This window comes from Siniperca chuatsi, linkage group LG2 (genome assembly GCF_020085105.1).
Source record: "Siniperca chuatsi isolate FFG_IHB_CAS linkage group LG2, ASM2008510v1, whole genome shotgun sequence".
In the NCBI taxonomy this organism is placed as follows: Eukaryota; Metazoa; Chordata; class Actinopteri; order Centrarchiformes; family Sinipercidae; genus Siniperca; species Siniperca chuatsi.
The window spans coordinates 10,552,191-10,575,546 of NC_058043.1; the positions used below are offsets into that span (position 1 = coordinate 10,552,191).

Sequence of the window (23,356 nt, forward strand, 5' to 3'; positions counted from 1 at the left end):
CGTAAAAAACGTAACATCCAGACTCATCATATTTGCGCTCTCGTGTTTCGTCAGTGAGGCACTATCCCGTGCCTTCCCCCCTATGAGGCATGTCTTGTCCACACCACACCACTCCTGCTTCCTCGCATGAATGTACCGCGCCGTCGACTCTTCCGAGCTGAACAGGCTACTTCACTGTAGGTTTGGTGTTTGTCCGGCCCACCGCAGCCGCCCCGGCAGCTGTGCCCTCTGCTCCTGAAGGCAGTCCCCGGCATGACCTCCCCTTTCTGCGATTCTGCCGAAATTCACTAAATGGGATTCGTGGCTGGCCCGAGGTTTCCACAGCAACTGGCCATCCGCTTCCATTATTTCTCTAATGAGGACAGCCATAAGGATTTAACACGGTTCCTCGCTGCGCGTCTCTGATTTTTGGGCTGAATCTCCAGACGCGTCAAAGGTGAGTTAATTAGAGCTCGTGGCGTTTTAATGCGAGGAAATGAGATTTATTTCGGAATTACATTAAGGGCTTTTGGTTTATTGATGCGTATTTTCCCCATACTGATGTTTCACACACAGCGTATGAGACCCCCACTCTCACGCTGACTTGTGTTTCATTGTTGCACACGCCATTCAGTCAGCGTTGCTCGCACATTTGGTCAGTGCCACTCAGTCTGTGCCAGGGCTACGTTGTTGACCAGTTACTTGCACCTCACACAAAATGCGCACCGTATGTGCAAATATCATATTTCTGACTTTCTCGCGAACAAAAATGCTCATTGAAGACGAACTAAATCGATTGCGCACAGAAAACAGAGCCAACAATACATCGAAATTCAAAATGGAGCTGTAACGGCACCTGTTTTGATTCATCAGGCCGCATATGCGCTGTATGTTAGCCGAAGCCTACGACAGCAGCATTGTCGCTTTTTATCCCAGCCATTCACAAATCCCTGTTTACGTGCCTAATGTGGATCAGTTTGGAAAACCCGGACTGTTGATGTGTTTTTATTTTTTTCATTCCCTGCCATAGCAAAGACGTTATCATCTTGACAGCTGCTACTCCTGTAGGCAGCTACTACCCCACCCCTTGTTTCTTTGAAAGCAGCTTTGCTGGTGTTTAATCCCGTGGAAATTGAATTTTAATGATGTGGCTAATCTATTTACTGTCGGTTTTGGGTTTTGGACAAGTTCCAGCTAATTTCCATAAGGCAGTGGATTCAGGTTTGCTAAAAATGAGACACATGAATCATGGAAAAGCTCAACATTGGATTTTAACCTGGAAAACCATAGAAGATGCAATAACATGCTGGCCTCATCTGATAAACATGAAGCGACAAATAACATCAAAATACCTACTAGGATTGTTGAATGACTTTCTCTCGAATAAGGTTTTACAAGCTGAGAGAGAGAGTACATGCAGTGGGTCAAATATATAATGTTCCCTCTCAGAGAGCAGTAAAAGATTGACGTTTGTTTTAGGGCTGCAGCTAAAATATTTCTTTTAATTAACATAATCCACCAAGTGTTTTCTTGATTAATTGTTTGATCTATGAAATGTCAGAAGATATTAAAAAAAAAAAAAAAGATTCCCAAAGTCCACGGTTACGTCTTTATATGTCTTGTTTTGTCCGGTGAACAGTTCAAAACCCAAAGATATTCAAGTTACTGTCAAAAAAGACAAAGAAAACCAGGAAATGTTCCCATTTTAGTAGCTGAATGTTTTTTGTTGCCATTTTTCCTTGAAAAATTACATAAGCGATTAATCCCTTATCAGAATTGTTGCAGATTATTTGTCTGTTGATCGCCTAATTGTTGCAGCGCTAGTTGGCTATAATTGTCAAACAAACTCTTGTTTCTGTCAGGAAAAGTACCTTTTTCAAGACGCAATATATAGGCTACATGTTTGGGGTGGAGAACAAATATTAGTTTATTTTAATATCCTGTAAATTACAAAGAGAGGCTGTAAATGAACTTGAGATTACAGGCTGTCAATAATAAAAGTCCTATGAATTTGTAGAGTTAATAATTTACTAAGAGCGTGGCACCTCTGAAATGAAACAGCCTTCATGTCATCCTTCCCCACCCTTTGCCCTCCTCTTTATAGAGTCAGTCATGCTATAGCGGATATTCCTCATATTCCTGGATCACTTGCAGCCAGAGTCACCAGTTAAAGATGGACAGAAAACGGAAGTGGGTTTTATCAGCTGAGTGCCACAATCCCCTTCTCCTCCTCTCCCTCTTCTTGCTTTTCCTCTGTGTGTTTGTCACAGAGGAAGAGGGGAGATGAGATGGGACAGCTAGACACAGGCTCAGACTTTGCAAAGTGAGTGAGGTCAGCAAAAGATTTGGGGGGAAAAGATAACAGAGAATATCTGATTGAGGCCTCCCAAGACTTGATAGTTATGTGACTGCATTGTCTTTTCTTTGTCCCTCTTTTAATCAACTCTCTCTATCGCTCTCTCACCCAGGCTATATATAGACGATCTGTGTGTTGTACATGCATGTGGACTGCACTGTTTCATGTTATCATCCAGCATATAGTAGGATAAAACAGTGACACTAATGTGCACATTTCCTCTTGTTTTGATCTTGAGGAATCATCATTGCCCCTCGACCGCCTCTCCTCCCCAGGGCAAACTATAATTTTCCCGTTCGCCTGGCTCGAGCTCGTTCACTCTCTGCAGCACAGTGGCAACTGTTACCGTCTGTTGTGACTCATTGAGGTTTGTTATGGCCAAATGTGCTTATGTTCCGGACCAGAAATGTACAGCTTGTGTGCTCAGCTTCAGATGGAGGATTGCAAATGCTGATTACACAGGAAACGTGAGAAAGAGTTCAATTCTGCAGTTGGAACCTGTGAAAAACCATAACTACTTTTAGCATTAAAACATTGTGTCTCAAACGCAGCACTTTGAAACATAATCTTCTGCAACAAATTGCTGCATTTATACTATTGAACTTCAGCGTCTAGGCTAATTGTTCATTTAGTTTGTATTATACGATGAAATTAGAAACCAGCAACTTAATTTCCTCCACAAGATTACAATGTGCAGATAATTCATCAGACAATTGGAAGACCTGAAGTAAAGGTGCTATGACCTGGTGCACAATATAGACTGTAGACCCTCAAGGATTTAAAGGATGGGTTCATTTTCTTTGCCAAGTCTTCCTTAAAAAAACATTCCTGTCTATACTGGCCCTAAAGAGATTACTTCTTGATGTGATTCCAATGTAAGAGACAAAATCCACATCTCTCGTTCTGTGCAAGAATGCATTCTCCAGTTCATCTGAAGCTAATATGAGGCTTCAGCAGTCTGAGTTACTCTAATCAAGTGGGTATCTTCCAAAGTTAGTCATTTTAGTACCACATTCCCTCATTGTTTCCCTGAACAGTGGCTCTTTGTTGAGCTGTGGTGGAGGGACAGTAAGAAAAAGAGGGAGTATGAGTCTACAGCCATGCTAGCGACTTGGGTACGATGCTTTGAGCTGAGTGCTAACATCAGCAGCATGCTAAAATTGTCACAGTAACAATGCTAACATGCTGATGATTAGCAGGTATAATGTTTACCGTGTTCACCATCCTAGTTTAGTATGTTAGCATGCTAACATTTACTAGTTTTGCAGGTATTTGGTCAAATTAAAATTTTGACTTACTAATGGCGCTAGATGAAAAGTTAAGGGATCACCAAAGTGATTACAATTCATCTTGAGGGGAACATGAATGTCTGGACCAAATTTTATGAAAATCCATCCAGTAGCTGTTGAGATATTGAAATCATTGAATGTATTTTTACACCGAACAAGGACTGTAGATGTTGACCTCCATGACCTACGTTGGAATCCCGTAAAGAGGGGATCTCTTGATGGCCAGTATGGACAGGAGGAACAATTACAGCAACCAAAAACAGTTTCAATGTACATATGGGCACCTGAGTGTTGCTTTAAGACAGACTTGAGAAAATGTGAACTTATCCTTTAATCAAGGAGTCAGATCGGAAATCACAGTGTAGGTTTCTGCCATTTTCCAAGGCAGATTGGAGCCCATGCTCAAATAAAGCATAATGAAAATACTGGCTGTGTCAACACTGATGTGATGCAGTGTCAGTACCTGACAGGTGTTAGGACTTGCCTGCTTCATTGACTCACATTCCTTTCAGGCATCTGAGCTCTCTTCTTTACTTTATGTTCCTTTCGTTACAGTATTTCCCTCACACCAAGTATTCAGTTCATGTACAGAGACAGTGTGAGACTCAGTCAACACTGAGACTGTGAGAAAGACACAGCTTAGTGATAAATGTTCTGTGGAAATTGAAGTGCTCTTGAACTCCATGGTGGTTCTGAGGTAAATGCCACTCGGAGAACAAAGCCTCTATTTGCCATGATTCATATCTAATCCTTAAAATCTCCTTTCCCACAACACAACCAGGCACAACTTTATGTAAACAGTCAGCATGCCTGTGCATTTATTGTAGCTTTTGTGATGTAATTAAATCATGTTACATAAGTTTGTTTTTACAGCACACCGAAATGCAGCTCATACTGCTTTAAATTAAGAGAAATTAGAAAAAATCACAAACAGAAAACACTTTTTACATACATACATGCACCAATACAGTCAAAAAAAGAAAGAAAGGGTATTTAATATTAATAATGATGATGATCCTGTAAAGCTACGCAACAAGAGTTTCTGTTGGAATGAGATTTTGATTTGTGTCCCAGGAAACTGGGAAAATAGCTTCTTTGTTACCGCCAAAAACCCACCCACCCCCCGTCTCCATCCTCGCTTCCTTCCTCCCATCCCACCCTCCCACTGCTCAGGTGCCTGTTCTTGTTGCAGTCGCTGGCAGTCGTAGCAGTGTGGTGCAGTCTGGTTTTCCCACATTCCTCTGTGCTCCTTGAATTGCAAAGCTCACAAGCGATGGAAATCTCTCCTCATCTCCCGTTCCTCATCATTTTTCCATCTTTTTATTTCTCCTCTTCTATCATTTGTCTGGTATGCTTTTGTCTCCTTCAGTGCATCATCTTTGCTCCTCCATTCTCCTCCATTTTGTATCATAATGTTGGAAGTAATCACATGTTAGCACTTCTTGATATTAGGGCACTCTGACACCATATTAGGAAAAAGCGTGAAGCTCAGCTTCAGAGCTAGCTCTGTTGTTTACATATGCAGGCTCTGAGGCTTTCAAGGGTACTCTGGTGTTTGCAGCGTCATGGAGAGAACCAGGGGAAAGTGACTCTCATAGGACATGGTTTCTGCCGTCACTGTACTGGGATTGCTTGCAGTGCTGGTCAAGGATCATTACCTCCCCTCATCAGTGCGTGCTTAAACCTGTTTATTTTCCAAATCGACTTGACTTTCCTTCAACCAGAGGATCAGGGTTCAAATGTCCCAGTCAGCCAGGTACTTGTTCTGCTGAACTGTCCAAGAGAAAGATATTAGCTGTGTCCAAATTCCCTGTGCTATATACTAGTTAGAGGGAAGTTTTAAGAGATGCAAATTTAATCTGTGAAAGGTATGAGTATGTAAACATGTAACATGAACTAAAATTATAAGTCAATGATCCCTACTCGATCAAAACTGGGCCATAATTCTTTGTGCCTTCTATATAGAATCAATCCTGGTAGAGGACATTTCTAAACGTATAACTGAGCAGCAGCACATGTCAGCAAATTCATGTATGCGTATACATACACTCAGTGACCACTTTATTAGGTACACCTGTACAGTCTAATACAATCCAATACAACTGATCTGCCCTTAAGTCTACTTTTGACCTGTTGCATCAACACTAGTGTCACAGTATTTTTACACATCCATATATCTTCACATCAACAGACATAGTGACCCATCTGGGAGTAGTTACTTCACAAACGAAAGTGTACCGTTAGTTCCAACTAATCGGATGTTTTGCAGTATCTTCTTTGCCTTTTTAATCCAATCCTAAAGCAGTGTGCTTCTCTGGGCTGCGCTGTAGTTCAGGTGCTCAGGCTTTGGACCATTGATGAAAGGAGTCGGGACTAAAATCCCCAATCAGATCTTGAGAAACCCTTCTGGAAGGCCTCTCTTCTTTGGTCAGTGAATGTCAAGTTAAAGTAATCTGACCTTAGTAAGAAAGTAAGCCATATGTAGAACAGGAACATGTGAAGTTGGTGCAATTTGATGCTTAAAGATAAATTCCATCTTAAAATACACATCACCAATTAGTTTTTAAATAGCACTGGCTCTTTCCAGATGATCATTTCACAGTAGTTTTTGCGTGGATTCAAGCACCTCAAGTATCTGCTTGTTTGCGTATATTGACTATGTGGACTGCTAAATATATCTGTTGCATAAGTGCCTCCATTATTGCTTAAAATCTGCTAAGACTGTGATCACTCACGGTCCTCTCTGCTTACGTTTTGTACTTTAAACATCTAAGTGTTTCTGATCCTCAGTGAGCTGGTAGATGTTCGAGGCTGTAGCAGCCTGCCCAAGTCCATTACTGCTCTCCGGACTAGCCAAATCGAGCAGTTTACTCTTCACACAATTCACACAGTCCTGTCCACTTTTCCTGCAGGCCTGTGGGCCTTGTCAGTACCCGATCCGTTCTGCACAAGCGCATACTTATTCCTACCTGATTTGTACCTTGCATGTGTGAACATTAATTTTTTTTTACTTTTATTAATAACACAATATTTTACCAATACAATATAATACAAATAACAATACAGAGAGTATTTGAGAAAAAAATAAAATAAACTAATCACAAAACACAAGCAGAAATAAAATTGTGCAACATAAAGTTTATGTAAACAGAAACAACTGGCAGTTCACAGGGAGAGTCTATTTAAAGATTATTTAATGCTTGTTATTGATAGCCTGGGTCCAGACCTTTTGAATCCGCCCACTCCACTTTGTCGAGTTGACAATCCTGTCTGATATCAGGCAGTTATTGACAATCTGAAACCATTTTGCACCGTCTATGCGTTACCACTTATGATGTTGTTTTTTTGTGACGTGGCCAATATCCTCTTCTATTAACATTGATTGTGAAAAGTCAGACCAAAGTGGTGGTATTTTCCCAGCTGCGTAGAACTCAGTATCAAACATAGCACAATCTCGTATCACTAACTTGCTAATTTGACCGCCAATACGAACCAAATCTCTCAAAGTAGCGTAAAAAAAATCCACGTGTGGAACGGGTCGGGCAGTGTCGTAAAACAGGTTAAATTCTGCCCATGCGCTGACTTTTGCGCATGTCCAGAATGGATCAGGTAGCCAGCACGTATCGGGCAGTGACAGGCCTATCTCTGTGCGATTCAGTGTTGCACCATGGGATACGATAACCCCCCAGTGCGCCAGATTACATCCTGGCAGGAGTTGAATCAAAGCTCGCATGACTGTACGTGTGTGCTTGAAATCGCTCACGCTCGTGCACACTCAGAAGCTTACATGCCCACACATCTCCACAGTGAGATCCTTCCATATCTCTGCGAATTCCCATACCTGTGTAATTATGTTATGCTTGCACATTACACTTAAAACACCCACTAAGCCTCAGCTGTCCGTGCAGTATACAACAACCACCTACACGTTCTTTTTACAGCCTCTGCCAGTTCTTTCCTCCTTGTCTGTTAATAACTCTGCCCTGTCTATCAGACTCACACAAGTGTGCTGGAAAAAGGATGTGAGATGCAACTGTGGTTGGGTGTTGATGTGCGATAGAGCCTTGTTTTCCAGAGACCAAGGAGCAGCTGCTCACACGCATAAACACACACACACACCTACACACATGGCGCATACACTGTGTCTGGAACTGAGAGTGCCTCTATTCACAAAGGAACAAGGCTGTTTCATGTGTGTATGACTGTCTCTGTTTCAGCTGGCCTGAAATAGCTGGTCTCACAGTGAGTCACTGCAATGACTCGAGGGGTGTATTGGACTTGGTGTGTGAGCACGGCACTCCAACTTTCTGTGGGTGCACTTGACTGTCTGAGCATGTTTGTCTTTGTCTGCACTCATCATGACAGCGCAATCTTGTTGCATTTATCAGGCCGTAATAGATGTATTGGGCATCAGGATGGAAAGGAGAAGCGGCGGTATAATTACTTGTCGGAGGTGAAACTGTTTCTGTCCTTGTCAACGCACTAGTTTTAGCACTCGGTTTCATTACAGTCCACTGCTTCTTTGTTTGAAGCTTTGTTTTCCTTGTAGATGCTTATTGATTCAGAACAGATTAAATCAACAGATAGGAATGGCCTTGAATGTATGTGTGTTGACTGTTTCAAGGTGTCCTGTTCAGAGTATTTGCACGTTAAACGGTTCTAACTGAACCTGGAACAGTTCCAGGGATACTCTGTGGTGGATTAGGAGAGCAAAGATGAATGTGACGCTCACAGCGCACACTGTTAAGAGGAATTTTTGTTTGAGAAAGGTGAATGAATAGAAACTGAAACTGGGTCCGTTCCTGTTCCTGAATGAATTGGAGGGGTTTTCAACAGCTTTCATATTTTGTCACAGTAGTTACACGGAATTGTTACTTAATTTGAGCCCAGTCATACTGAAATGACAGTAATTACTAATCGTGTCGGTAAATGAACACTCTTACAAATAATCAAGTTTCTTATTTCTAATTTTCCAATGACATGGAAGATTTTTTTGGCTGTGGTTTGACCTCATCTTTCCTCATGAAACCAGATACGTGGGGATCAGACTTGATTTAAATATTAATACGTGTTTAAAAGTAGACTGACATCCACATGCCCTCCTCTAAGCCTCAATTAACAATTATTTTCATTATCAAATAATCCGTCAGTGTTTTTATGGTTAATTATTTAGTCTATAAAATGCCAGAAAATATTGAAAAATGCCAGTTCCCAGAGGCAGGAAGATGACGTCTGACTTGCTTTGTCCGACCAACAGTCATTTTGTTTACAATTATATAAAACAGAGAAAAGCAGCAAATCCTTACATTGGAGAAGCTGAAACCAGGTAATGATTTGTGTGTTTTTTCTTGAAAAAAATACTGATTGATTTGATTGTTTTAATCAATGAATCGATTATTAACATAGTTGACGTTATTTGTCTGTTGATCGACTAACTGATTGATCATTTCAGTCCTATTTGGCATATAACAAGAAATAGAGATATCAGCCCAGAATAAGCCTTTTTGTCATCTTTTGGGACTTAAAATACTGCATTGATACACATCATTGGCTCTCTTCCCAGGTCTGCATATGGGGGCGGGCAAAAGCAAGCCCAAGGAGCCAGGCCAGCGCTCCATGAGCCTGGATGGCACAGGCTCAGACAGCGGGCACTTCCACCACCTGGGCCCCGCCCAGCAGACCCAAACCCCCAACAGGAGCCCTGCAGGCGGGACAGGCAGGCGGGGGCATCAAGGGCAGCACCAGCACGCCCCGACAAACACTCCTGAGCTGGCTCTCTTTGGAGGGGTGGACCACACAGGCACCATCACCTCGCCTCAGAGAGGACCTCTGTCAGGTAGGCAACACTTTGTGAGATTGGTTAGGTATGTAAATACCGAGTATTACTGATTACAGGAAATAGTTCAGTAAAATAACATATGCTATTAAATAAGATTTTATTCTTGAGTTTTATGTTTCAGGTTGTGACCTAAACGAATTGTCATTTTGTGTTCCTTTAAAGCAGTTTAAAAAAAAAAAGAAATAAAAAAAAAAAGAATAATAATAATAGGCTTATTGGCTTTCTTGCCAAGACTTAAATGAGAAGATTGATACCACTGTCATGTCTGTACGTTCATTATGATGCTATAGCCAGCAGCTAGTTAGCTTAGCTTAGCATAAAGACTGGAAACAGGGCCCACAAATTAACACATTATATCTCAGGAGTTCCAGGAGTCTCTGCTGGTTGCCTAGTAAACTTACAGTGACAAGAATCCAGGAAGTCACTGCGCCCGGCCTAGAAATGGTCCCGTATAATTTGTGAATTTCAGAGGTGCTGGTAGGCAGATTCTGTTGTTTCCCTGTTTCTAGTCTTTTTGCTAAGCTAAGCAGATATGAGAGTGGTATCGATCTTCTCATCTAACTCGTGGCAAGAAAGCAAATAAATGTATTTACCCTAATATCAAACTGTTGCTTTAATATGAGTGACACAGTATAGCTAAAGTAATATTGCATGCACAATGACCGGAGAATGCACACTGAAGAGATGCTAATTTTTAGTGTGAACTGCATGATGGAAACAGATTTAATAGAATTTTGACTTATCTCTGAGTCAGCCCACAGACTTGCTTTCAGTTTGAGATCACAAAAGTCCTGAGAAAAAACACATATCTAGAAACTGATTCATACACTGATTCAACTGAGTCATGTACTCACTCAAATATTTGAAAACTGTTTCCTTTTCCTACCATCAGCTGTCAAACATACTTAAAACCTTCTCTTTGACTTTGAACACTGTCCTGATTTTACTTGACATTAAGCTGTAATGTGTCTAGACCGGCCAGATGGTTAGTTTAATGTTGCTCCATCAAGAGAGCGGCGGGCTGCTGGTGTATCAGGAACGGCTCTGCTGGCCGCCTCCTCCCGTTCATCTAATGAGCCGATCGATGATTGGCTGGAGAGTTCCCAGGTTTAGATCACAAGTTCATTAAAAGGAAGGGGTACAAAGCTACACAGAAAATAGAAAACCAATGGTATAATGGCTTTGTCTTTCACGGACGATCGGTCACAAGCAGCCTGAATGTCGATAATTCTCATTAGGCCTTGGTAAATTGTTTCATACAGATGTGGAGCAGAGGCAAAATAAATTAGGATTTATAGCTTTACAGAAGATAGAGCAAATTATCATCAAGGGCTAGACCTGTTATTAAAGTTAGATTCTGGAAGTGAATGTGAATAAGGTTAAGGAGAAGTACCCATGTCTTTAATTACATTGTTCCCTAAATGTGTGTGCGTGTGTGTGTGTTGTTCCTTGCAGGAGGTGTCACTACATTTGTGGCACTGTATGACTATGAGTCACGGACAGCATCTGATCTGACCTTTAGGAAAGGCGACAGGCTGCAGATTGTCAACAACACGTAAGAATCAACAGTCATCTGCCACAACTTCACAAAAATCTAAATGAACAGATTTGTAGACGCGCATGTGAGCCTGAGTGCCACAAATGTGTATGTGAATGAACACAGTCAGAGCTGGTAACTGTGGAGTGATGCAGACAGCAGAGTCTGATCCTCTCCATCTGTTGACTAAAACAGAGCAGATCGGCACTTTACTAATGCATTCTGTTGCTCCCGGGCAACTGTCATCATCATCATCATCATTTTTAAGACGCTTTTTTAGAGAGCCTGTCATGGCACGATACACACTCACACCTAATAACATAACACCTAAAAACTGTGTGTTGCTGTGTTGTGGTGTGATTTTGATAGAAGGAACAGAACTTAGCAAGTGAAAAATGCTTTGTGTATTTAAAAGCTGCTGTATTCAAGTAAAAGTATCTGGACTATAATTCCCACTCGAGTGTTGTGAAATCAGAACAATATTTTGTTATTTTCTTTTCCCATGAGTTCTTTCCATAACTTCCTGCCATAAGTCTGGTCTGCTGTTCTTTATCTCTAGTCTGGCACTAAATAGTAGGGCTGACAAATATAATGAATTCATACTTAATTAATATTGCACAATATAAAGTGAGTCCAGAAATCCCATATGAAATGCAGAAATTATTATTTATGGATAGTAAAGTTCTGCAGTCCTCTATTGTAGAATTTTTAAAACTTTTCCAGACTGCACTGAAATGAAACTTTTAAAAACACTGTAACTCGTGCAGCCCCACTGTGTAGTCCCACAGCATATTCGGCTCCTCTGCTATCTGTCTGTGCTGTGCTGCTTGCCTTGCTGTGTCTCCTTGCTGTGTTTTGATGTGTCTGCTGTGTCTGTTATCTCTCTCTCTTTCTCTCTTTCTTCCTCATGCTTCATGGTTTCTCCTAGGAAAAAGTACAGCTTCAGGTCAGTAATACTTAATGCAATAAAAATCTCACGCAACCTTTTGTTCACCGTCCCTTTGCTGCTGCATGGATTTGTCTGATCAAGCTCGTAGTGTAACTGCAATTAATTGGTAAATATTAGAGATATAGAATGATTTGGTGCTCTGACTTGCTTGGTAAGTAACATCTCTGGATATAGAGCAACAGTTAAAGGTCTAAAATGTAAACTGGGGGACTACAAGTAGAACAAAAGGTTGCCTGTGTCTGTCTTCTCTTAACAATGTGTTTTTCTTTTTCACTAAGTGCACTTAGGTGTGGGATGAGATGTGTATTTTTTTAAAACCTCAATCTTTTAGGTTTCCTCTTTGTTTTGTAAAGAACATTATGGGTCGTCAGTCGAGCAATGTGGAAGTTTTAACTTGTATCATAAGTAAACTTTCTTACCAAGACACAATCTGAAGCATCCTGTGGTGCAGATACTGTAATATTTAATGGTTGAGTCTGGTAATGTTTAATATTTTTCTAATTGGCAACATATCCCATGAAAAGACCAAAACCAACATAAAGATATCTGACTAACAAGTATTGTCTCTGTGGTCAAAGTCTGATATAGCTTATTCTCTGTGGCGTAGACCTTAATTGTTGTCCAACAACTATTAAAAACATAAATGAGCCACATTGTTGCACTGGTTGATATGTTTCTTCATTATGATGAACATGGGCTGTAGTTTAGTTTAGTCAATCCCACATACACCTTCCTTGGGCCATAAATAAGTACAAAATGTATTCATCCGCAGCTGAAAATAGTCCATGCATAATGTACTCCTGTTTGCTAAAAACTACAGTGCCCAGCTGTTTTTAGGAAATCATTTAGCCTTTTTTAAAAATGAAACCACATATTCATGACTAATTTTTAAAGATTTACGTCTTCAATAGGAATCAAAGGGCTTGTTGCTGAGAGCCACAGATATTGTAGAGGAGTCGCATTGTTGGTTTTGGTCTTTCATGGCATTTGCTGACAATAAGAAAAATATAGACTAAAACCATTCTTCCTTCATCAAGTACTGTATAATGTCTCTTAATGGGGAATAAACTAAAAGATCATTAAACCAAGAAAATGTTGTGGTCTCTCTCTCTGTCCCTGTCTCTGTGTGTGTCACAGAGAAGGGGACTGGTGGCTCGCTCGCTCCCTGACGACAGGAGAGAGTGGTTATATCCCCAGCAACTATGTGGCTCCGTCCGACTCCATCCAAGCAGAAGAGTACATTATCCTCCCTTGTTTTTTCTTGCAATTTTGTTTCCTACAGAGATTTAAGGCCTTTCCTAGCGCAATGCCTGAATGTAGCTTTATTCTACTTCTACAAGCTAAGATAAAGAGTATAGAGCAATATTTTCCGATATACCACCCAGTACAGTCTTCTTTATTTCCAGTGAAAAAGTATTTCTGCCTGCCTACTTCAGGCGCTCAGTAGTAGCTTCTTACTGATCTCATTCTCTGTGGCCCACTTTGGCAGGTGGTATTTTGGGAAGATCACTCGGCGTGACTCAGAGAGGCTCCTTCTGAACTTACAGAACAGACGAGGAACCTTCTTGGTGAGGGAGAGCGAGACCACAAAAGGTGAGAGTGCAGACGTTTGCATCACTCCACAGGCAGTCATTATCAAGATGGTCTAGCTCTTCTGCTTTTCTCAGTGTCTGTTTATTATAATGTATTAAATCTGGGTCTCTAAGGCTATTTTGAGAAACATTTAATGTACAAACTGGTAAACTAAATGTAGATTGATTTATTTTACCATGACATTATTATTTTAAAAGACATTAAATTAACCATTTTAGGGCAGGCTATAATACCTGGAATAAACCTTGAGACATGCATGTACAGTTGAAATCAATTAGTCAATCAACAGAAAATGAATGGTAATAATTTATTTTCACCGTTTGAAGTGTTTTTTTGTTTGTTTGTTTGTTTTTGAAGCAAAAACAAAAATGCCCCAAAGTTTTAAAATGACCAAAGATTGTAATCATGCCATATCAGAGAAAATTCTGACTACAAAACATGTTTCATAAACCCTGAGCTTTTTATTCTGCACTCGCTGGGTATTTAAAATGTGTGAAAAAAGGACGTCATGACACTTTCTCTGTGTCCCTGGAGCTTACTCCACACAGCAAGTGTGATCTTACTTTGAAATAAGTGGATCTTTAGGGACTCAATTTGAAAGAGGCAGAACCTCGTAATTAAGTCATTTGTTAACTTTCACACAGGCCGATGGCACTAAATCTTTGTTCTCTGTTTGTGGCAGAGTTTTGCATCTTTTTCTGAAGCTCTGCTGTCAGATGTAGTCCCTGTGACATAGATGGGCTCTTAAGGGGTTTGTTTTGGTGGAACTGGGAGAAAAAGGGAAAGAGCACAGTTGAGTTGATTGGGGCTTGTGAATTGATAGGGGTGAATCACTCTGCCAGAACTAGGTCAACCTAGAAGGGTGCTGGATTCCCCCTGGCTATAAGTCTCTGTTCTCCCAACGTGCGCACACACATACACTAAGAGAGGGGAGGAGAGGCACGGAGAGGGGGAAGAACATTAAAGGAGGAGACTTGTATGAAAGGGGGAGGATCAGGGAGAGTAGGAAGAGCTCTGGCAGGAGGTGTGCTGGCTTCTGGGTGTGTTCTGTATTAGATGTCAAATGTGAGGTTCATAGTGTGACACAGAGGAGCAGAAGCCGCTTATATGTTGTATGAAGTGTAAATCATATCAGACTGTTCATGATGCATCTGATTTGTACGGCTCAGGCTAGAAGCACACAAGTCGTAACCCACTTCATTTCAGCTTTTATTAGAGGTGTTTATGCGCCTTATCTTACATATATGAGTGGAAAAAAATGATGGGTTACATTTTGTAGTTGTGTCAGGCATAGCGTGGAGGCCTTATATTCTGCACAAATTTAGATAACCACAGGAAATAATTTTGTTTAGGCTGTATCTATAATAATAATAATAATAATAATAATAATAATAATAATGTCTGACCGAGAGTTAGTCTTTAGCATGGATGTTAATATAGTTCAGTGGTTAAGCTGCCGGAACAGTACTGTACTGTCAGTTCAGAAGAGTGAACATCAGTCAGCAAAACTCCAAATCAAAGAGGATAGATTTTTCATTTTCCCTTTACTGTGGAGCAACTTCCCTGTGGAGCTTAGCTTTGCTAAGTCTTTTGAATCATTTCTTAAAACTTATCACTTTTTATTTTTGATCTAATAATCTATTGTTTTAATCGTTTGTAATGTAACAAGTCAACAATTATCACTGTTTTACTCAGGAAGATCAGACTGTACTTAGTAGTGGGCCACGGACAAGGACAGAAAAGCTTAGTTGAATTTCCAGGGCCCTTCAGGGGGCCAATAGGGACTTGCCCAGCAAAGCTGCTAGGAAACTCCACAGAGCAGCTGTCACACATGCTCAAATACGCCTGGTTTTTATTGTTCTAACCTGTCTCTGTCTGTTTTGGCTTGTTTACAGGGGCATATTGCCTGTCGGTGCTGGATTATGATAACACCAAAGGCCTGAATGTTAAACATTACAAGATCAGGAAGCTGGATAGTGGAGGTTTCTACATCACCTCACGCACCCAGTTCACCAGCCTGCAGCAGCTAGTCTTCCACTACCGCAGTGAGTACTCAGACACATCTGCTCTCTGATGGTAATGCCAGTAGCTTATAACCTTTTTATAATACTGTTGCCCTTAACCTCTTTCAGAGCACTCTGATGGGCTCTGCCACGCTCTATCAGATGTGTGTCCTGTGGCCAAACCTCAGACCCAGGGACTGGCCAGGGACGCCTGGGAGATTCCCAGAGAGTCCCTCCGCCTCGACCTTAAACTGGGACAGGGCTGCTTTGGAGAGGTCTGGATGGGTAAGACCTACACACCACCCCTTTTTTAGTGGAATGGATTGAATTCCGCTCACACCACGGCAGATAGACAGGTTATACATTCAGTATACAAAATATGAGGATCAATTGCTCTTTTCTTGAAGTGTACTGATGAGGTGAATCCTGGTAAAAGCTATTATAGCTAATTGATTTCTGATTAAAGGAATAGTTTGACATTTTGAAAAATGTCTGCACGTTAGATACAAGGCTACAGTCAGCAGCCGGTTAGCTTAGCTTAGCACAAAAACTGAAAACAGGGGGAAACAGCTAGCTCTGTCCAATGGTAACAAAATTAGAGTACCAGCTCCTCTTAGCTCACTAATTAACACGTTATATCTTGTTTGTTAATCTGTACAATAAACATGTAAAAACAACACTTAGTCATTTTATGGGGGATTATGTGCTGGACTATTTCCTTGCTAACCGCAGTAATTTCCTGGAATCTCTGCTGGTTGCCTAGCAACTACTCAGAGCCAAGAAACAGTCCGGCACATAACTTCCCATAAAACGGCGAGTTGTCATTTTTATTCTTCAAACTCTTGAACAAACGAGATGTAACGTGTTAATTAGTGAGCTTAGAGCTGCTGGTCGGTGGATTTTGTTACTGTTGAACAGAGCCGGGCTAGCTGTTTTACCCCAGTCTATATGCTAAGCTAAGCTAACAGGCTGCTGATTGTATGAATGGACAGATATAACAGTGGCACTGATCTTCTCATCTAACTCTCGGATGGAAAGAAAGCGGATAAGTGTATTTCCTAAAACGTCAAACTATTCTAATAAAATTGTTATTTTGTCGTGATTTCTGTGACAGGCACGTGGAACGGTACAACACGGGTAGCCATTAAGACCCTTAAGCCTGGCACCATGTCTCCAGAGGCCTTTCTTCAGGAAGCACAGGTCATGAAGAAGTTGAGGCATGAGAAGCTGGTCCAGCTGTATGCTGTTGTGTCTGAGGAACCTATCTACATTGTGACAGAATATATGAGCCAAGGTAATACAGGATACAGACTATAACAAGTGCTGGGTATAAAACTTTAATACTTTTTTTTTTTTTTTTTTTTGGTAGCGACTGAAATGCTTCTGTAGCACAAACCAGTCAAATACTGGAAGCTGGCAAATGCTTGCTCAGACTCATAATCGTGTTTATAAAAATCTGTTTATATTTGTCAAAATAAGATATGAAAAAATAAAAAAAGGATTGTTGTAATACCGAAATCCAGGTATTGTATCAGCGTTAGTATGGAAACATTTCTAACAATACCGATATATTACTGCCTATGACGTTGGTTTGCTTACAAACACACCTAGATGATAGCTTGTGCTTTAAGGTTAACCAAATGTCCATTATATGTGTAATTTATTTGGTGGTTAACTTTCATTTGATGCATTATGTACAACTCAAACCCAAAAACATTTTTTATCTTGCACTCACAGGCAGCTTACTGGATTTCCTTAAAGGGGAAGCAGGAAAGTTGCTTCGTCTGCCTCAGCTAGTAGACATGTCCGCTCAGGTAAAATTACTTACGGTTGGTTCAGCCCCACTAAAAAACTGTATAATTTTTGTATTTATTATAAAATCCCTGTCCTCTCTTCCTCACTTCCTCCAGATTGCAGCAGGCATGGCCTACGTGGAGAGGATGAACTACGTCCACAGAGACCTGCGTGCTGCCAACATCCTGGTGGGAGACAACCTGGTGTGTAAAGTGGCCGACTTCGGTCTGGCAAGACTCATTGAAGACAATGAGTACACTGCGAGACAGGGTAAGTCCACCCTTCCTCTTTCCAACAGATTATTCTTTAATTTCTATTAATGTCAAAGTAGCTACAGAGAGAAATATACATTTGTTTACTGATGAAAAGTGACAACTAAAGAATTGGAAAGACGTTAAAAAAAAATTAAAAATGTTTATTTTATTCTACAACACGGTGCTTTTAAATTTTGCTCACTCATAACTGTGTGGCTCTTTAGGAGCTAAGTTCCCAATCAAATGGACAGCACCGGAGGCAGCTCTGTACGGTCGTTTCACCATCAAGTCTGATGTCTGGTCCTTCGGTGTGTTGCTCACAGAGCTGGCAACTAAAGGCAGAGTCCCCTATCCAGGTAAGGACTCCACTAACAAACAAAGACTCTCACAGTGTATCAGCACCTGAACAATTCCCCATTCAAACAAGGGTTTCTTTAACAAGACGTTGTTGGATAATATGATAATAGCTGAAACAATTAGTCTGCAACTATTTTGATAATCGTCAAAAGTAATTTTTCAAACAAAAATGCCAAACATTTCTCGATCCACCTTTTTTAAAATGTGAGGATTTTGTGCTATTCATTGTCTTATTTGATAGTAAACTGAATATCTTTGGGTTTTGGACTGTTGGTCGAACAAAACAAGCTATTTGAGGACATCATGTTGTTATTATTGGGATGGGCTTTTTTCACTATTTTATAGACCATACAAAAATAATCAGCAGATTAATCGATTATGAAGATTATCGTTAGTTGCAACCCTAAAAATGAGAAACTATAGAATGGATTATTTAATGTTTTAGGAATTTTAAATGAATAACGTCATGCACTGATTGCCACAAAAAATATTTTTGATGTTGGTGTTTTGCAAATTGAATAATTTTAATAATAATTTCAGTCATATTTTCTGTATTATAATTACTGATTTTATTTAACTTCTTGTTTCTCTGTTTCTCTCGGCAGGTATGGTTAACCGTGAGGTGCTCGACCAGGTCGAACGCGGCTACAGGATGCCCTGCCCGGCAGAGTGCCCCAGCTCCTTGCACGAGCTCATGCTTTCCTGCTGGAGGAAGGACCCAGAAGAGAGGCCTACGTTTGAGTACCTGCAGGGCTTCCTAGAAGACTACTTCACTTCCACAGAACCCCAGTATCAGCCTGGGGAGAACCTATAGAACCACACACCTGGAGGGAAAACCTCAACACAGAACGATCTGCACTAACTGACCTCAGAGGAGCACCTGTGGGAGGATCTGAGCCTGTGAAACTCACCTGGGAGGAATTTGAGATTATTCTGTGGAAGCAAAACTGAGGTAGAAAACCTGCAGAACACCCATCATGTGCCATATAGGAACTGCTACAGAAGAACCTGAGAACCTCCTTTCTGCAAGCACTTAACTGTTTACTGACAGTTTTCCTGCAGAAGTGAGGTTCAAGGCTGTAACTCCTGTTGGACAGACTCTGGCTCTGAATTGATCGAGGGACTACATTTGCGGGTAAATGTTTTTGACTGATGTGGGAGGAACCGAATCAGGATCTACAGACGGAGCGAGAGGGAAAAGAATAAACCTCCTGTTGAAGAGAGAAGGTCAAGGGAGGATATTTCAATCAGACATGAGCTGTTTAGCGAAACCTCCCTCTTTCCCTCTTCTGTCTTGTCTCTCTTTTCATCTGGTACCTTTTCTGCCCACAGAAGAGCACTGCCACTGTGGCTCAGGTGCCAAAGGAATGTCTGTCTCTCTTAAGGTCCTTTATGTCCCTTCTGCCTCTTTCCTCTCTTCCTCTATTTCTGTCTGACTTTTAGTATCTCTCTCCAGTTTTCTCAAGTGCTGCTTTTCAAAGTGTCTCCAAATAACTCAGCTCTGGAACGCTACTTTGCATCTTTATTTAAGTTTACTTGGACAATATGTGGTTTAGGGTTTTGTTCAGTGGCAGACAAAGGTTCCTGATTTTTTTTTTTTTTTTTTTTTTTTTTTTTTTTCCTGTGATTATCAATAGGCAAGGTTGCTAGAACCATTATCATGGTAGTGCCGGGGTAAATGTACTCATCAAGCAGGTTCTGTAACACTGAAAATTAGGTTTGAAAAATTTGAGGCCTTTCTCTCTTGTTCAACCCTCCTTCTCTTTTCTAGCTGTATTTCTTGACATACGCTTAACGGCCAGCTGGAACCAACCTTGATGATTAAAAATTATTTTGATGCAGGTAGTGTTTGAATGCTTGTTGTTTTGATTGACCTTGATTTTAACGGAAAAGTTGCATTGAAAATAATCAGCAGTTATGATGGCACTAAAGAGAAGTTTTAATAGTCATCAGCTCAATTCCTCAGAGGCATAAATGGGGTAACTTTCATCAAACATTTATGTGACCTACTAAGAGGCTGATATGGCTACCAAACTAATCACATTACTGTTTAATACAGTAATCTGATTACACATTTTGAGTAATCTGATTCACATCTTGAGCTTACTCAGCTCAAAATGTGAAAACCCTGAGTGTAAAAGCCTATGTTGTTGTGTGCCAAACAAATCACATTTCATTACTGCTGTCCATGTATATAATGTCTTATTATCAAGGGGCTTACTTGGGGTTTTTTAGTTATTAAACAGGCAACTGTTTACTTACAATTTACAATAAAACTCTGAACCATTTCCCCAGTAAACATCATGTTAGTGAGTAAACTGGATAGATAAACCTGTTACTGTTTGCTGAAGGATTCAAAAGGTTTAAAGGTTTTCATTCACTTCACAGCTGTTGTGTCCATAAAAATATGCAAACAGGCGGCCCTAATGAAACTGTAAACCTTTGATCAGGTAACCCTAATAAAACTGTGTTTGACTTAATGTAAAAGTTGATTTTAAAACCAGTTAGCATGCTTTTGTGCCGTTCTTCTCTTGACCATTGGCTGGGTTTGTATTTATGCTGTACTGTACATCAACACGTGTATGTTTACTCAAGGTTCAGATGAGGCGAGGGGATCATAAACAGACTTAACATTTGTGCCATCAACCTTTTTAATTTATTTATCTTTTATATCTTACCCACTGCTGCCAGTCCTTACTGTCATACTGTACATACTGTAGCTCTTTAGAGTTGGTTTTTGTATCATGTAAGCCACTTTCAAATGGCAGGTATTTTTGTTGGGTGTCACACATTTCACAGTGGTTTAGTTTGACGTAGTCGATGCAGCAACAGTAGATATGTTATAGATTGTTGCCAACAAATGCTATGAAACCAGTTATCAAAAATATGAGCCATGCAGCCATAAGAGAGATGGTCCATGCTCACTAACACCATGAAATTATCTAGTGATGATGAATCCTGATGGCTAATTTAATCAACAATGCGGATGATTCTAAAACTACAATGAAAAAGGAGTTTGGGTTGTGATATGATATAAAAAATGAGGTCAAAGATGTAAATAGTATCTTAAACAAATGACTGACTATCATGTAATTTGTTTTTGTGTAGTTTTTCTTTAATTGCTCCTCCATGTTGAGGTTTTTACAGTGACGCACGCCTGCTCCCAAAATGTTTTAATAAGATGCTACTGTAAATGGGGCTTAAGGAATGTTTTCTTTTTTAATATTGGACTTAACATAAAATTATATTGTTTAACACCTATCATATCTGCAAAAGACTATTTAAAATTGGGCTTGGCATATATATATATATATATTTCCGAGATATTATCGGTGCTTTTTTCCCTTTTTAAAATGGGAAATACCCTGTTTGTTCTGATGCACTGAACTGCCTGTAAGTTACTGGGACAATGTGGAAGTTGATGGGCTCATGACAAGTATGAGTAATGTCAAGGTCTGACTGGATTCTCTGTGCCATATTAAAGAAGTGTCTCTGGGTTGTTGTTTTTTTTATGGTTTTTTTTTTTATTTTTTATAAATCTATGCAGTTTCGGTCTGGCATTCCTGCAACTTCATGGCCATTTTGTTCTAAAGTCCAAAACAATGATCATAAACAGAAGGTGTGAGCATTTTGTAAGGACTTCTTTTGTCTTTTTTTGTTTCCGATGTAACAGGATTGAAATGGGTATCGTGCCACTTTATGTTCTTTAAATGTGCAATAAATTATCTTTCAAATGTGTTTTGATAAGAGTGTGTGCTGGTGTGTGTGTTGTTTTTCAACCTGGAAATATCATGCTGTTTGCACATGACTCAGTAACTTCTTAATGAAATGATGAGCATGCTGCACCACAAGCCAAATGTTTAGAGAAGTGATCGTGTGATGTGAGGATCATCACTTCAGGTTGCCAGAATTTCTGGGACATTTAAGGCAGAGTAAAGAGAATTTCATGAATGAAATTAACGAGAAAAGGCACACAAAGTTTCCAGGAGAACATGTATGTGCTCGCTGCTGGAAATTTGCATTTGAAAAATAGTTTTAAGTTGAAGTGGCAGTCAAAATGGAAGTGCTGAAAGAAGTTAAGTTTAAGTGTAAATGCTGAGTGAAGTATCAGTTGAAGATCTATCAGATAGTCTTGTCAAATGTGTAACTCGGATCAGATTAAGGTGGTCATTTATTGACTTTCAGTGGTATTATATAGTATTGTGACAATTCAATGCAGATGTAATGCAGTAGAACACAACTCATGGTGTTTAACTTCAGTTTGGCCAAAGAAAATATAAAATACCAACACATTTTATTCACTGTTCATGTGAAAACTATTGTGAAGGCAAATAAACAGCATGAGGATTCTACTATGTGTATATTCTTCGATAATTTAACGTTGGCCTTTATTTACCATATCATGATATAGATTAATATCAGAAAAATACTCTTATTATATTAATTTTAGCCATATTGTCCAGCCCAAGATCAGATGTGTCCTGTCAGTCAACAAGCCCCCTCTGAAGCAACAGCAATACCCAATACTCATGTGGCACTCTAGTTCAACAAAGCACAAATTCCTGAGTATGATAATGCAGTAAAATGAATGCACTGCAGTTTTTCAGCAGCAGGTGTTTTTGATACTTTTTACCTTGTCAGTTTTCTGAAAAGATTTTGTAGATTTCTTATATGTTCGGTTCAGTTCAGTCTGGTTCTTTAGTTCTTATTTTCTAATACGTCTTAATGTCAGACATTGAGTACCTGTCTATCTTGATAAAGGTCAGTGGACTGTATAAACACCAGGGACAATGATGGAAACAACTGAGCTACAGCTGAACATGGCTTACTTACATCAGAGTCACCTTTCATACTGGATCTGTTTACAGGACAGTGAGTGAGGAACGTGTAGGTTGAGAGTCTGGTTCAGGTTCCTTCTGGGCGTAACAGTCGACCCCTGCTTCACTCAGAGCAGCTGAAGTGTTTCTGTCCACATGGGGGCAGTATTTGTCAGGAGTATCAAGGACACTCAGTGGCCGAGGAGCAGCGGGCCACATTGAGCTGCAAACCAGCAGCAGCAGATTGTAACCCACCTGCTGTGGTGGCCTCCACTGAACAACATTAACCTTTGGTAGTCGTTTAATAGACAGTGTGATGGATGACGGCGAGTGACACATTTTTCCGAAAATCTCACTCATGGCACCGTACTGTAGTTCAAAATTCATTACACATGGGAAGACCTCATTGGCACAGTGTTCACTTTTTCTCTCTCGTTTGCTTCATGTCAAAATCCCCTGAAAGTAGCTGCAGCTGTTAATTGATTACAGATGAGCTCTCCCTACATTGGCTTAAATCAGTGGCTATATTGAGCCAATCGGGAGCTGATGTTTCCCCACTAATGAGTAGCTACTCCTGTGGTTTTCTGTT

At 40.3% G+C, this 23,356-nt stretch overlaps 1 protein-coding gene across 2 annotated transcripts; it reads left to right on the forward strand.

Annotated features, from left to right (window-relative positions):
- Nucleotides 1–21,697, forward strand: LOC122884863 (proto-oncogene tyrosine-protein kinase Src-like). 2 transcript variants are annotated; one of them, XM_044215323.1, is made up of 13 exons: nt 2–436; nt 9,188–9,460; nt 10,919–11,018; nt 11,929–11,946; nt 13,087–13,185; nt 13,439–13,542; nt 15,438–15,587; nt 15,675–15,830; nt 16,660–16,839; nt 17,283–17,359; nt 17,456–17,609; nt 17,818–17,949; nt 18,556–21,697. In XM_044215323.1, the coding sequence occupies exons 2-13, from the start codon at nt 9,196–9,198 to the stop codon at nt 18,762–18,764; spliced, it is 1,644 nt and encodes a 547-aa protein (XP_044071258.1). In that variant the 5' UTR covers nt 2–436; nt 9,188–9,195; the 3' UTR covers nt 18,765–21,697. The 2 variants fall into 2 exon arrangements, with proteins under 2 accessions (XP_044071267.1, XP_044071258.1); XM_044215332.1 differs by lacking the exon at nt 11,929–11,946 and having other exon boundaries at nt 1–436.
- The last annotated feature ends 1,659 nt before the right edge of the window (nt 21,698–23,356 follow it).

Coding starts and splice junctions, on each gene's coding strand:
- LOC122884863 (XM_044215323.1), top strand. CDS start 9,196: ATGGGGGCGGGCAAAAGCAAGCCCAAGGAGCCAGGCCAGCGCTCCATG. Junction 15,831..16,659: donor CTTTGGAGAGGTCTGGATGG/GTAAGACCTACA, acceptor TTTCTGTGACAG/GCACGTGGAACGGTACAACA. Junction 16,840..17,282: donor GACAGAATATATGAGCCAAG/GTAATACAGGAT, acceptor TTGCACTCACAG/GCAGCTTACTGGATTTCCTT.